The 15,949-nt window shown below is 43.4% G+C and overlaps 1 protein-coding gene across 1 annotated transcript in view; it reads left to right on the plus strand.

Annotated features, from left to right (window-relative positions):
* The window catches only part of SDHAF3 (succinate dehydrogenase complex assembly factor 3), a 38,267-nt gene extending 30,756 nt beyond the window's left edge, over positions 1 to 7,511 (plus strand). The window contains exon 2 of the mRNA XM_082479689.1: positions 6,283 to 7,511. Coding sequence (XP_082335815.1) covers positions 6,283 to 6,486 — 204 coding nt within the window. The 3' untranslated portion in view covers positions 6,487 to 7,511. The remainder of the gene's footprint in view (positions 1 to 6,282) is intronic.
* The last annotated feature ends 8,438 nt before the right edge of the window (positions 7,512 to 15,949 follow it).

Raw genomic sequence — 15,949 nt, forward strand, 5'->3', positions numbered from 1 at the left:
GTCTCTTTGGTTGCATGTACTGTTAGCAATGTAGGGTCCTTGCCAGTCTGCACCTCCTTTTGGAGTGGGACCGATACTGGGAGGAGTGGGACTCTGAGGGCGTCTGTGATATGGATGGCCAGCATGCTGGGATTGAATACTGGATAAATTAGTCATCTTTTGATGGTAAATGGTCAGGAGAGGTTGTCTTGACTTAGACTTAATTCTGATCCTCTTTGTTTCTGGTGGTAGTCATATACAAAGGGTCAAAGGCTTTTACCATTCAGCTGGTGGTATGGTTTTTGTTTTTTTTTTTTCATGTAGGTGCCCAGAAAATGTACAGCTGGTGCAGGCGGGGGATCAGTGCAGTTAAGAGCTACTTAAAAAGGACCCACCAACCTAAAAAATCCCGAGGTGCAGAGTTTGTCCTTGACTGACCTGCCACACTTGACCATCCATGCAAGGTAGGAGAGCACCTGTGTGCCTCTGCCATCCTTGTGTACGCTGAGCCTGGCTCTGCGAAGGTGCAGGTTTACTTGTCTCCAATTTTGTGTCTCCTGTCTCTGTTTCTGTGAGCAGAATGCGAACCGTAATTGGAATAAGATGCCCTTGAAAAATCTGCTAGGGATTTGTGTCATGATTGACAAAGGAGTTTTGTTATGTTTGGAAGATGTAGTTATATGTAAAATAAAATGAAAGGAGGAGGCAAAATAATTTTCCTTGTTTGGGAAAGCTGAGAAAGGGTTTGTTTCAGTTCTGCTGGTAGGGAGGATGACAGTCATAGTTAAATTCTGTATCTATTAAGTTCTAATGAAAACTAGAGCATACACAAACATGCTGCTTCTACTTACTGCCTGAGAGGGACTGTGATCATCACATTTTGTGACCAAAGGTATATTATTGAAAGAACAAATGTTAGCTTTCTTTTTTTTTTTGGTTGTTAGTTTTTTTTTTCCCTGTTTTTCATTATGTTTTTTAACCTATTAAATTTCATATTAAAGTTCATATGCAGTTAGCAAAACGTATAGAAGCTGAATCTTAAATTACAGAACTATGTACCAGCAAATTATGTAGTACCTTTCCACAAAACACTGATCACATAATAACAGTATGAATTTCTGAGGGAACAGTAACGTGTTAAACACTTAAATATCCCAAGCTTTGTTTGTTCCTCATCTGGTATCACAGGCAGAGAAGATGAGATACGCCATATATTTGATCTTTTTCCAGCGCTTTTGTAAAGGCTGAAACGTATTTTCTTTGGTGCATCACTGCCTTTTGGTAAAATGAGATGAGAAAGTTCCATTTTCTGTCATGAGCCAGCCAAAGCCCAACGTGTTTTCAGGGTCCAATTTTGAATTTTTGTTCGCGCTACAAATCAATGTGAAACCACGACTGTTGAGGCTTTCTGGAATGTACAAAACATTTGTTCAGCTAGAAAATGAGTGGGGAAAAAGAGCCAGTGGTGACATGTCCAGATGGGAGCATGGAGTGCTGTGAAGCAGAACACCGGGCATCAAGGAATGGGGAAATACAGTCCATCGCTGTGTGTCTGGATGCAGGGCATCGGTGAGAGTGGGTGTTGTGGCTTTGTCGAGGACCACTGCTTCCGAGTTCTGAATTCTTTAATGCCAATGTTTTGTGAAATGTGATGATTTGAAGCTGGATTTAAAAAAAAAAACAAAAAAACAACAAACAAACCCAAAACATTGCAGATTCTTTACCAGTAATTAATTTGATATTTTGGGGAAAGATGATCTGGTAAACAAAGTTAGTAAAATTGTAACTGGTCTTGAAGTGAACTTCAGTTATTTCTAGGTACCATAGCCCATGCCTGCAGCAGTAGCCCCAGGCTGCTCCCAGGTGGTTGATCATTAGCAGTGGGGAGGACTTTTCTCCCACTGTGCAACCTGCAGTAGTAGGACATCGCATGGAGGGGTTCTTAGGGTTTGTATATTTAGTCAGGTCTCTTGATAAGACGTGGAGAGTTTCACATTGCTTGCTTTCAGTATTGTTTCTGAATTATATGCTGCGAATGTTTTTGTTTGTATAATTAGAATTTCTTTCTTTGGAGTGCAGAATCAATACTGATTGGATTGTTCTGTGTAGAAATTTAAAGATAGAATGAGGTGGAATGGTTGATATGCAACATGTCAGTGTGTTACTGGTCTGCTGTCTGCTTCAGAGATCACATTTGTCCATCTGCCTTGAGAAATTCTGTAAATCACGAAGCTGAAGAATTTTTAACCCATTATCCCTTTTCCTCTTGTTGATTTTCAGTCATCGGGCAAAAAAAATGTATTTAGTTCCTCCTAAACCTTGGACCAACTCTACCATAAGGCAATAATACCACTGAGGTGTAGGGTTACTGCAAAGATTACCAGTAGTGTCACTGTTCCTGAATGTGTATTTAATGTAAAAAGGGGAGAGGTGATGTGGGAAGAATCTTGGTATTATGAAACTTGTTATTTTTCTTGTTAGGTAACTTCAATGCAAAGTTCTGCTGCTACAGATCTCTCTAAAAGAGATGAGGAATTGGTTTAGTTCAGTCTGTATTAATATAAATTTACTTTTGTTTGCAGGGTTTGTTTTTACCTATTTTCTTTAAATAGCCATAAATGAAGCTTTGCAGCGGGCGTGGTAAGATCCTGCTGACTTCAGTGAGATTTAACATGGTCCATAAGCAAAGTAGTGTATTTATATTAGTAAATGTTGTCATTTGGAAATTTATCACATGCTCATGAATAACATTCTTCCTTCTCACCCACTTCTCTGGAATTGTTAGACATAACAGCTGAAGTAGTGGCTTTAGTAACTTTGCTGGTAATTGAATTAACAAGTCAGTGTTCCATAATGAGGCTCCTTCCAGCTGAAAATTTGAAATTAAAATAATGCTTATATCTCATTGCCAAAAAGGCAATGGTGTTACCATGTGACACAGTCATCATTCACAGAATCACAGAATAGCCAGGGTTGGAAGGGACCTCTGGAGATCATCTAGTCCAACCCCCCTGCCAGAGCAGGATCACCTACAACAGGTTGCACAGGACAGCATCCAGGCGGGTTTTGAACGTCTCCAGAGTGGGAGACTCCACAACCTCTCTGGGCAGCCTGTGCCAGTGCTCCACTACCCTCAAAGTGAAGAAGTTCCTCCTCATGGTAAGATGGAACTTCCTATATTCAAGCTTGTGCCCGTTACCCCTCGTCCTATCAATGGGCACCACTGAAAAAAGACTCCTCCCATCCCTCTGGCATCCTCCCTTTAAGTATTTGAAAGCATTAATAAGATCCCCCCCTCATTCTTCTTTTCTCTAGACTAAAGAGACCCAAGTTCCTCAGCCTTTCCTCATATGAAAGATGTTCTAATCCCCTAATCATCTTCGTAGCCCTTTGCTGGACCCTCTCCAGCAGATCCCTGTCTTTCTTGAACTGGGGAGCCCAGAACTGGACGCAGTACTCCAGATGCGGCCTCACCAGGGCAGAGTAGAGGGGGAGGATGACCTCTCTCGACCTGCTGGCCACACTCTTTTTGATACACCCCAGGATGCCATTGGCCCTCTTGGCCGCCAGGGCACATTGCTGGCTCATGGTCATCCTGTTGTCCACCAGGACTCCCAGGTCCCTTTCCACAGAGCTGCTCTCCAGGAGGTCAGCCCCCAACCTGTACTGATGCGTGGGGTTATTCCTCCCCAGATGCAGTACCCTACATTTACCCTTGTTGAATTTCATTAGGTTCCTCTCTGCCCAACTCTCCAGCCTGTCCAGGTCACACTGTAAAGCAGCACAGCCTTCTGGCATGTCAGCCACTCCTCCCAGTTTCGTGTCATCAGCAAACTTGCTGATGGTACACTCTATCCCTTCATCCAGATCATTGATGAATATATTGAACAGGACTGGACCCAGTACTGACCCTTGAGGGACACCACTTGTTACTGACCTCCAACTAGACTCTGCACCACTAACCACAACCCTCTGAGCTCTATCTGTCAGCCAGTTCTCAATCCACCCCACTGTCCATTCATCTAGCCCGCACTTCCTAAGCTTGCCTATGAGGATGATGTGGGAGACAGTGTCGAAAGCCTTGCCAAAGTCAAGGTAGACAACATCCACTGCCCTCCCCTCATCCACCCATCTAGTCACTTCATCATAGAATCTATCAGATTAGTCAGACACGACTTCCCCTTAGTGAATCCATGTTGACTACTTCTGACAACCTTCTTTTCATCTAGGTGCTTTGAGATGATACCCAGCACAAGCTGTTCCATCATCTTTCCAGGGATGGAGGTGAGGCTGACCGGCCTGTAGTTTCCCGGGTCATCCTTCTTGCCCTTTTTGAAGACTGGAGTGACATTAGCTATCCTCCAGTCCTCAGGCACCTCACCTGTCCTCCAGGACCTTTCAAAGATGATGGAAAGCGGCCCAGCAATGACTTCCCCCAGCTCCCTCAGCACTCCATCAGGCCCCATGGAATTGTGGATATCCAGTTTATCTAACTGATCTCTAACTTGCTCCTCGTCAACCAAAGGAAAGTCTTGCTCCCTCCAGACTTTCTCTGTTACCTGCAAAGTCTGGGTTTCCCAAGGACTGGCCCGAACAGTGAAGACAGAAGCAAAGAATGCATTTAGCAACTCCGCCTTCTCTGCATCACCTGTCACCATGGCACCTGTCTCGTTCAACAGCGGGCCCACATTTTCCCTAGTTTTCCTTTTGTCTCCATATGCTTAAAGAAACCCTTCCTGTTGTCCTTGACATCCCTCGCCAGGTTCAATTCCAAGGCTGCCTTGGCTTTCCTTGTTTCCTACCTGCATACCCTGACAGCATTCTCGTATTCCTCCCAAGCAGTCAGCCCCTTCTTCCACCTATTTTAATTCAATCTCTCATACTATATTCAGAGCTGCGATTGAAACTTTAAGGATACTTTAAAGGATACCTTGCTAAAATAGGAGAGAAGCCTATATTTTTTCTGAATAAAATTATTTTTTAAAATTAATTTCTTAATTGTGGAGTTTGGTTTTTAAGTTCCTCTTAAGAAAAATAGAGGTTTAGACTCCCTTCTAACACAGTGTTTGAATGGGGGCTTAACTTTTAAACATCCGAGTAGGTTCAGTGACTTCAGTGAGTACCCACGCCATGAGGCTTTTGACCAATTCACTCACTACAACTTCTCTGAGAGCCGCTGCAGTGAGGCAGGTGCTGGGCAGAGGGACCCGGGGAGTGCACAGGAGCCTCACTGGTGGGCTTTGAACGCAGCGCTGTCAGTGGTAGCACCGTTAGCCCAATTAAATTTGCAGAACTGCTGTCCTTGCAAAACACTCGAGTGCTGTAATTTAGAGAAAGTCGTAAAGGTCAAAGATTGCTCCAAAGTGGTGAGAAAGTAATTTTCCAACTACGCCCACATTACTGGTGTGACCATTTCTGGTTGGCCACTTTCATTTCTGCCGTTGAGAAAGTTTTGCTTTTATAACGGCCCTCAGCCTGGTATTGCTGTAATACATACTGACCGTTTTGCCTATCCACTGACATAAATGCTGTTATTTAAGTAAACATGGTCCAAATGCTTTCTGTTACAACAGGATTTAAAGTAAGTCTATTCAGACTTACTTATGTTCAAAACAGTACAGAAAAGTGGTTATCCTTTTTTTCCTCCAGGTAATGAGTATGCAATATGGAGGTATCTGTCCTTGAAGCTCCTTCTTATTCTCCCCTAACTTTTAATTTTGGTAATGAATTTCTTCCAAAGCTGATGGAGCAACAGAAGTCTCACAGTTGCTGAATTCCTACCACCTTTGGAGCAGTCCAGGGCTGGGTGCAAATGACCGTATTAGTTCCCAGAAATGCAGAGAGTGGTTAGGCAGAAAGGATTTAGGACATTGTCTAATTGTAGATTGCTTTTTCTAATACATATCTTTAAGAATAATACTTTTGGAGATGTCTAAGTTTACAAAGTGAATCCTATTGATATCCTGCTAGATAGGAAACGTATTTTAATAGCTATAACTACATGATCTATAATTAAATTTTATTTTGTTTTCAGTAGTAGTACATGATATGACAGAATTAAATTAATCTGTACATATGAGAGATGCATTTTAAGCTAGCTACTTAAAATTGACTGTAAGCATTACATAATAACCTTTTCTTTCTTATAAAAAGTGTATTTTTTTTTGGTTATGTGGTGTTGATTAATTTGCTGTTGTAGAAGGTTGAGTAAGAGTATGTTATTCCAGTAAATTGGTATTAAAAAAAGTTGACCTGAATCCTGCATTTGTCATTTTTGTGACCTTTGTATTCCTTCCTTATTAGAACTACGCAGCACTGATACAGCAACAAATTAACGACGACAAACAAAACTTGAGAGAAAAGACTGTCTATGGAATCCAGCTTACAGAAGAAAAACTTAATGACTTCCGTGATGAACAGATTGGGCAGCTGAAGGAACTGATGGATGAGGCTACCAAACCTAGTAAAAAAATCACCATTTCTAGTGACTTGGAACACAAAACCTAAAAGGGTTTAAAAGTTGTTTTAATGCATATGGAAGCATTTTGAAACTTCCTTTTCCAGTTGGACTTAAATGTGGTTTCTGTGGAATAACAGGCGCTGTTGATGCCGTAACTTGTCTGAAACGGATGTCTCTGGCTATTTGGTTTTCTATGCAATAATAAATGTTATAATGGAATAATCACAACAATGTAATGTTAATTAAAATATTGTGTATTTTTGTGGTGGGTTGACTTTGGCTGGATGCCAGGTGCCCACCAAGCTGCCCTGTCACTCCCCTCCTCAACAGGACATGGTGGGGAAAAAATAAGATGGAAAAAACCCTTGTGGGTCAAGATAAAGGCAGTTTAATAAAGCAAAGGCTGAGCGTGGAAGCAAAGGAAAACAGAAGATTTATTCTCTGCTTCCCATCAGCAGGTGATGTCCAGCCACTTCCCGGGAAGCAGGGCTTCAGTATATGTAGTGGTTGCTCTGGGAGACAAAGATCATAATAACTAATGTCCTCCCCTCCTCCTCCTTTCTCTTAGCTTTTATTGCTCAGCAGACATCATATGGTGTGGAACATCCCTTTGGTCAGTTTGGGTCAGCTGTCCTGGCTGTGTCCTCTCCCAAGATCTTGCCCACCCCCTGCCTACTGGTGAGGGGGGAACGTTGGAGAAACAGCCTTGATGCTGTGGGAATGCTGCTCAGCAGTAGCTGAAACACTGGTGTGTTATCGACACCTTTCTAGCTACCAATGCAAAGCTCGGCACCGTGAGGGCTGCTATGGGGAAAATTAACTCCATCTCAGCCAGACCCAGTACGTAATGGAAAGTGGAGACCTAAAGAATTTGGTAAAAGTAAACTGACATTTTTAAAATAGAAAGTTTTATTTTTTTTATCTTAGCATCCATAGGGCTAAACATCTTTCTGTTTGTATATCATCCTCTGCCTTAATGGAAAAGATGCAATTAGCATTTGTTTTCTGATGTGGATTCAGTAGAGAAAGAACAAAAGTATGCTATTAGAGCGGGCTTATTTCAATGGAAATAAATGAGCAGTATTAGAAACACGTATTACTGTTGAAATTGAAAGTTGGTTTTCTTCTTGAGCTTTGTTGTGAAGTGTGCTTTAAAATAAAAGATCTAGTTCGTTATTAAATGGACCTTGAAGGAAGCCCTGGTTTATGAAGAAAATTCTGCACTTTCTTTAAAGCTAGGCTCAGATTACCATTAGTATCTAAAACTTAAAGAAAACATTAATGAGTTGGTTGTGCTGTAGTTAGAATTCAAAGGCTCTTTAAAACTCAGTATGTCATATTAAAAATTTGATCTATACAAAATATTGAATAAACTCCTCAATCATAGAAATTATCCTGTTGATAATACTGTATAACAAACATCTGTAATTTATAGGTAATAGGTTAAGTCTTCACCAGGACAACGCGTGCCTGTTGTAATACTCATATTATTGTGACTGAAAAAAAGTCTTACTTTTTATCTGCTAAGAAGAAACACCCCCTTTCTGTGCAAAAGACAGCTTTCATTTCATATTTCAAACCTAGCCTTATATTATTAGTTGTGTTCTATTTCTGGACCATTCCCTGTCTTCTACTCACAGCATGTTCAAGACAACATAATTTCTTTCCTCTTGGGGGATAACAGCTTTGACAAGTAAGCACATTTCCATCTGTCTCAAGTTGTAACAACATTCTGTTTGCCAAAGCTACGCTCCTGGATCCTAACTGGGGGTAATTTGGCCAGCAGCCTGCTTCTCTCTCTCCCTTACCTCTCTTCCCAATTCTTAGCTAGGAATTTTGGGTTGCAGGTTGTTCGTCTCTATTAAAATGTCAATTGCAAGACTCCTGTGCAACTTTGCTACATCTTCCTCTGCTGTAACCTCCGCTGCCTGAGCAGCAGGAACATCCAGTAGCCTCAAGAGCCTGATCCAAACAGAGATAGAAGGGTGGAGATGACATCCAGACCGCAGGGCTGAGGTTCACAAGTCCTGGTTCTTGGCCCTTTAAGGTCATGGTTGGAGGGAACGCAGCTCCCTTCTGGCCTGCTATGTATCGAGGTCTTGCCCCAGCATCAAAGTGGGAAGCAGTTTGGCTATGCATGCAGGAAGCTTGAAAATTGTCTCCAATGCTGCCATTCCCACATACCGAAAGCTTTTTTTCTTTTCGGACTTCAAAGGCTGTACAAATGAAATCCAACTTCAAAGTTTGAGGGCATAGGGATATATTCTGTTGCACGTCCATTGGCTGTGTAGGAACGACTAATGCTCATCACTAGATGTACTCATTTTTAATATCAAAACCAGTATTTGACAGCACAATTGGTTGTATATGTGTGCCCACTTTCCAGTCAATATCCACGTTGCTTCCAATTTATTTCAAATATTGCACTTTAGAGCACAGTTATTTTTATCAACACATTTAATGAAACTTGGTAGTTCAATGAAACTGGTTGGAATACTTGTTTTGCCTCTGTCTACTCATGTATGTACCTAGGTAATGCACATTTCTAGATGCTAAATGAATTTATAATGAAAAATTGCTATTTGGTAACTGTTGATTTTCAGACTTCTTGGAAAGGGTTTCAAGGTAAATCCTTCCTGCTGGAGGGTATAGATGCAGCAACGCAGGTTTTGCAGGGCTGCTTTGATAACGGAACTGCCTGACCCACCTTCTACCGAGCCGTGTCCTGATGCTGGACCAGGCTTGGTGTGTCTGCCAGTGTTTGGTACCCAAAAGCCTCAGAGCGGGGAATGGTGGCACTGGGAAGTCTTCCTCTTTGAACCACATCAGGAAGCTCACTGTAAAGACTGACACAAATCCAATGGCTGGTGTTAGAAGTGACAATAATTGCCTTGGAAATGATCTGCTGTTATTCACGGCGGTTACATGCCTGCTGCAAAACCACTGGCTTTGGTAGAAATGTTTTCAGCAGTTTCAGTTTTCACATTTTCAGCAGTTCCCACAGCTCTGCCCTGGGAACAGACTCGACAGTGCTGAGTCCTTCCGGCTTTTCCAGTGGTTTGTGTCTTCTGATTCAGGCACATGAAGATCACAGAATTTAGTTTTATTTGGATGCAACCGTTATGTAATACAAAGTATTACTTGTTCATCGAAATTGAGAGCTATAAGTCAACCTGTTAATTGAATGTATACGTGATTGAGAACTGAGTGGTTTTGCCACTTGTAGCAGTGTGGGTTCAGGTGTTTCGACAAGCGCATTCAGGTGATGTGTGATCCTGTGCAACGGATACTTGTGTCTGGGGAGTTCAGTGTTTTAATCTGCTCTCTAACAATTTCAAAGTACTTGAGACTATAAAACAAGAATCCCTTATTTAATAAAATGAATTTTAGTTACTGAATATCTGTCAAGTTGTTACAAATGCTGAGGAACATTGAGGCAAGTGTGTATTACTACTATAAAGCCCTTAATAAGTAGTTTGTTGAAATACCACTATTTGCAACACCATTTCCAGCACAGATGAGCCTTCTGTTTTATATCAGTTAGGCTCCTTGAGAGATAAAGTGAAATTTAAATAATCTCTTAAGTGAGCTAATGTATTTACCATTTTTTTCCCAAAAGGTCCCTATTTCTGGTTTTGACCGGAAAAACAACTAGTACAGAGTCAAAAATAGTGGTATATGTTTATCCTGAGAGATTAATAGCAAAACCAGTATAATATGTAAAGGAAAGTTAAGCTGGCAGTACTCTGTTGGGGTTGTACCAAAGGCAGGATATCACTTAGCTTTACTGTGGTGGAATAATGTACATAGTCTAGAGCATAGAAAGTCTGCCAGCGCGATGGAGACTGTCCATGCTCTTGTCTTGTACAAGAGACCCACATCAAAAATAGGATGGTGTAGTTAGGAATCAGCGAGTAGCCCAAACACTTGATGGACTGGGGTAAACCCCTCCAAAGTCTCTGCCAACCAGACCGGGGTCTAAGCTGTGTGTGACCGAACCCATGGCACGCTGTCTGCCAGCATCCAGTCCAAGGTGTGTGGCCTGGCTGGTCTTGAAGGGGGCTGCTGAAAGAGCCTGAATTTTCCCTTTTTGGGTGCTGTAGGGAGGCAGTAAGGAGCTGCAGACTAATTCAGCTCATCACAGTTCACGTTTCTTGCTCACTGAAGGATTCCCTTCGCTACTCGAGTACAGGTCAACAGTATTGTGCTGTCATCAGTGAAGTCACCTTTGATTATGATCCAGTAAGTTAAAAGAACTTTTCAAAGCTGAAGGAAACATCGTGTTGATTGAAGATTCAGTTAGAACTGATTTGAGAATTTATATTTAATTCTATGCAATTTTATAATGTGAGCATATGCTACTGGGTGGTGGGAAAATGCATCTGACCTAAATATGTTAAAACGATAGTTTCTTAGCCTCTTGGGGAAGAATCTTGCAATCTTTCACCACTGGAAAACTTCAAATGGTATTATGCAGTGCTCCCGGAATGCTGCTGGATCTGGTCCTCAGGTACAGTGGAAAGGACAACTCATTTGGGGAGTTTCTTTACAAATGACGAAACTCAACTCTTCCATTTTGCATTTTCTTTTGAATTAAATATGCCAGTCCTGTCCAATTCAGCTGTTCCAAATTAACACTGTCAATTGGAAGATTGGCTTGGAAAAGAAATCAAGTGCATTTTTTATGCGCATTGAGGTACAATAAGGTTTGTTCAGATGCGTCTCTGTTTCAGCCTGATTTTGTTGTCCTTGTCACACTGTTGATTGCTGATTTCATACAGTGGGGCTTTGCTGAGATTGTAAGAGGGGGGGAATCGACACCTTTTAAACAAATGACTTGGATGGCTTAATGATGTGTGACTAACAGGCGTTGCAGCAGCAGCGTGGGCAGGAGCAGGGCGCACACAGCTGCACATCTGCAGCCCCTGCCCAGGATGCTGGCAGGCAGGGAAGGAAAGGAGATTTAGGAAGAACTGGCTTTACATGCAAATAGAAAGGTCTTCCAAGCACCTCTTGGTACTTTAAGGTGTTTTCCTCTGGAGAGGCCTCTGCCAAGCATTAATCCGTCATGCAGAGCGCCAGAGACACCGCAGAGGTCTTGGTGCCAGAGCTTGATCGGGATCTGTCCCGGGAAATTCAGTTTGTCCATCGCAGGTGCCTTCAGTTTTTCTCTGGAGCGTTCAGCAATTTTAGCATTTCATGAACAAGCAGAAAGCATCAAAACTGCATAGCCGCAGGAGGCGACAGTCCGTGGCTCTCGGCTTCCCTTAGCTCGGGGGGTGCCGCATTGCCCGCGGGCAGCGTGCGCGCTGCGTAGCTGCGGTGGGCTCACAGCACCAACCTGGCACAAGGCAATTAATTGCTTTCTTTTTGGTGCAAATACAGCAACGCAGCCCCGAATTCTCAGGGGAGTTAGTACGGTGTTGCCTTTCTGATGCCACAGGGGTGGGACGGGCAGCCTGAGGAAGACTGACGCTGCATAATGTTATGTTTTCTCTTCTGCATCGCTTTCTTTGCCCTCTGTGATTTTGTCACGGGACTATACTTTACTGCATGCAGGTCCCACAGAGGTAAGCGGGCTATTTCTCACCTGCCCTTCCCAAGCTCCTGCCTTGCATCCCAGAGCTCAGGAAGGTTTCTTGGGTCTCACTTGTCCCGTGCTACTCACCCCGCTAGCCTGCTTTTAAAACTCCTCAATGAGTAAGTAAGTTAGGAAGTGTTTTAACCTCTCGCTGCTCACCCAAGCCTCAGGTGAGACTGTGGGATTGGAATTGTAAAACTGAGGAAGAAAACTACTTTTCATTGTTGCTATGGAGACTGGAGTTTGTGTAGTAATGACTTGTTCTGTTTCCCATCTCCTTGATCTTATGCCCCCACCCCCCCAAAAAAAATAGAACACAAAAACTCACTGACAAAGCCCCGGTACATGAGATTACAAATTGAGTGATCTCTCAACAGTATTGCAAAGGAAAACAAAGTTCACAGGAAAAGGGGAAAAAAAAAGTCTTTGTGGTAAGACAGTCTCTTTATGCAGAGAAGGAAGTAGCAAGAGGCTAGAGAAGGAACTAGGGCCATCGTGGACACAAGAGCAACTACCTGTTGCAGGTCCTTTGGAGGATTCAGTGTTCCCCGTCCAGAGCCACGGCTCCAGCCGCTCTGCTCTTACACTCTGGTCACAATCGGATGCTCAGAGAGCAGCGTGACAGTTTCTAACAATAAGACCTACCCGCATTTTCTCTATAATCTCCGTCTTTGGACAACAGGGATATGGATTCTGGGACTCTACCTTCTAAAAGGGTGTGGATGAGGTCTTCTCTTGCTGGTCCACTACCTGAGGCAAAATCTGCTGCAGGAACTGCATGGCAGCGTAGTAAGGCACAAACACGTACCTGTTCCTTGTGGGCACATGACCAGTATGGGTATGATGACACCGCATGAAGTCTGTACCCTGCTCTACTGCAGGTCAGAGCATGAAGTGTGTCTGATCACATCGGTACAATAGATTATTGCAGTATTTGCTTAGGCATAGTTTTGAAAGCAGCTCTGAAACTTCAAAAAATGACACATCTTAAACATAGTAGATTGCCCTTTAAAAAACCCAAACATACCCACACCAAAAAGTGAGACTCTGACAGACTAAAGCTATTTTGATGTCACAGGGTTTAAGCCCCGGCGCGGAGGCAGAAGGTGTCCCTAGCACAGTGGTCAAACGGGTTTCAGAGTGTCATGGAGGAGTATCCCTTTTGGTTTATGAGCATTAAAGTCCCGTGCTGAAGGAGCAAAGAAGGCAGCTGCACAGCCCTGTCCCTGACTGTTCAGATCCATCAGCAGCCTCTTCTGGTTGTCGTGACTCAGGACATACCTGAATCCTTGTGTTTTCCCACAGTGATATGTGTGTGAGCCCAGAAACGGCAGCCCACCAAGTGGAGATGCTCCAGGACAAGTAAATCAGATGGAATTGGCTTCTCTATTTTCTCTTCTTCTCTGTTCGCATCAGCTCTGCAAAGCCACAGCTGGCTCCCGAAGCAAGAGGGTCCCTCCTGGCTATTCGGAAACATCTTCTGTAGCCTCCATGCATTAAGAGCAGCCAGGCTGAGGGTGTAAGGACTTGTGTGCTGGATGACAGTGATTTAAAGCCTGCCTAATTGGCTTTCAGAATCAAAAAAGCCATACAGAAGTGAGATGCCAGGGGACGTGTTACAGGAATTTGCTAGTTTGATCCCCAATCCTGAACTGTGGCAGGGATTTTACTAGTTATCACAATAAAAGCTCACTAAAAGCTGTACAGTGAGACAAGCAAGGAAGGAATATTGACCTGGAATGCCAAGGGGGTACTTGGAGTTAGAGGTAATCCTGTAAAAGCTATTTAAATGTTATTGACATCCTACAATGTGGAGAGTTATTTTGAAACCAATATTCGGCAAGTTTATAGGCCAAAATATAATTCCCCCATCTCAAAAACTGAATGTGCTCTGAAAGTCCATGTAAAAATCAATGTCAGATGAAGGGAGAGCGAAGCAGATCCTGAGGAAACATCTCGAGAGATGAAAGGGGGATCTGGGAGGCCCTTGAAACCCCAGAGCGTCTTCAAATGCCGAGTGCAAGTTAAGAAATTGATGCTACCTTGAAGTCGGTTGATCCTCTGTCTCGCTGTGAAGTACGGTGCTTTTCCTCCGTGGTGCGATCCAGGCAGAGCAGATCGCACGTGAGCTGGAGCTGCTGTCTCTTCTGCTCTTACCTGTGACAAATCTTTGTAGCTCACAGGTGACCGGGGAGTCAAAGGGGTTTCTGAGAGCAAACCCCAAACTTCGCAGGACGAAACCCGCTTTGCTAAATTCTGTGAATTGTGGTAGTTAAACTGCGGCAGGAATTTCCAGGTAAGTAACTTTGTCTTGACTCAGGTTGTTTCCTTGGTTATTCCTATCAAGCTGGGAGGGGGGTGGGGGTTTTGTTTAATTCTACAAAGTTGAAATTACCCTCTGGCGGGGGAATCCCAGGTGACCAGCTTTGCTGTTCTTCATAATCCGCTGCTCAATTCAGCTCCGTGTTACCATAAGAACTACTTGATGAGTTAAAAATCGTAGCTATTTCTTGTCAAGTTCAGGAATAGTGACAAAAACTAATGGTAAGTGTTCTTAAGACCACTATAAAAAGTTCCTATAAGTAACTAAGGTGTTAGAAATGCCTGGGCCATACTCCAGAAAAAAAAGAAAAAAGCTTGGAAAATGAATAAAGTTATTGTTTACTCCTGAACATAATATATATAGCGAGATCTCTGTGCAGCTCTATGTGTGTGTAACATGAACCTTATTTGTGATTTATAATCATTTCTGGGTCTCATCATTACCACATAACCTCTTCTATTAAAACAAACTGATCACTATGTAATTACTTATGGTGTAGTCATTTATAAGAGCAAAACTTTTTTCCCTGCCTAAAGGGGGCTGGAGAGAGCTATAAACATGAAATATCAGTGGTACCTGTGGGATTCAATTGCTGTGATCCAATAGCTGTGATGATTAATGGCGTACTGCTGTAGCACTTATGTTTTGGGAACACAAGGCGTCATGCGTAGCCGTGATTAAAAGATAAATGACACGCTCTGGCTTTCATTTGGCTTTCTCAATCAGGTTTCACTGGATGGCGCACCCTTGCAGCATCCTCGGGGGCCCAAAAGAGCGCTTGTGCTGGTGGGAGCTGGGGAGCGTCCCCATGTGGGAAAGGGGGACCCATCCCCAGGGCCATTCCCAGTGGTCCCCGCTTCTGATACCTCCCCAGGCAGTGCGACCAGCTTCAAGGAGCTCAGGGAAGCCACCTCCATCCTCTGCATGGCAAGGAAGGGTACTTCTGGCATGGCGCAGAAAGCCACTGAGGGAAATCCCAACGTTCTCCTGCAGGGATTTGCCCATTGCCCTCAGGGGGCCGAGGTTTGGACTGCAAAGGGTTCTCTTCTCCCCCGTGTAACACACCAGGGAAGCACCTCCCAACTGCGGCGGTGTGCCCACAGCTCGCCTTTACTTTTCCCTTGGCAGGAGAAAAACCGGAAGAAACTGTAAATTGCATCAAACCAAATCCGGTCCCAACTGTGTTTGTTCTGACTGTGGTTTTTCCAGTCCCGAGGTGGCATTCCCTTCCCAGAACTATTTGCTTTTCAGCTGAAAATACTGAAAGACCGGCTTGGAAACAAGCCCTTACCTTTGCAGGTAAGCAAACCTGCTTAAGATTTGCAAACCTGGTTAAGATTATTAAAATTGATGCCATTTTACAGCAATGTCTGAAGCTTCGGCAAACTCGGGACCCAGTGCCCTGGGCTCCGCACAAAAGGTCCCCTCTGTTCAAATGAGCAGATGCCTCCAGCGTTGCTCCAAGGGATCCATGTAGCTTTTCTGACTTATTTTTAACATGCCAGAGGTCACTAGAACGGAAATTTTTTACCATCTTTCTGTCCTGGACTTCAAGTGAGCCTTTCTGGAAATTACTCAAACTCTTTGCTGTGGACAGGCTGCTCAG

The sequence above is a fragment of the Vanellus vanellus genome, assembly GCF_965231255.1.
Source record: "Vanellus vanellus genome assembly, chromosome: 2".
NCBI lineage: Eukaryota > Metazoa > Chordata > Aves > Charadriiformes > Charadriidae > Vanellus > Vanellus vanellus.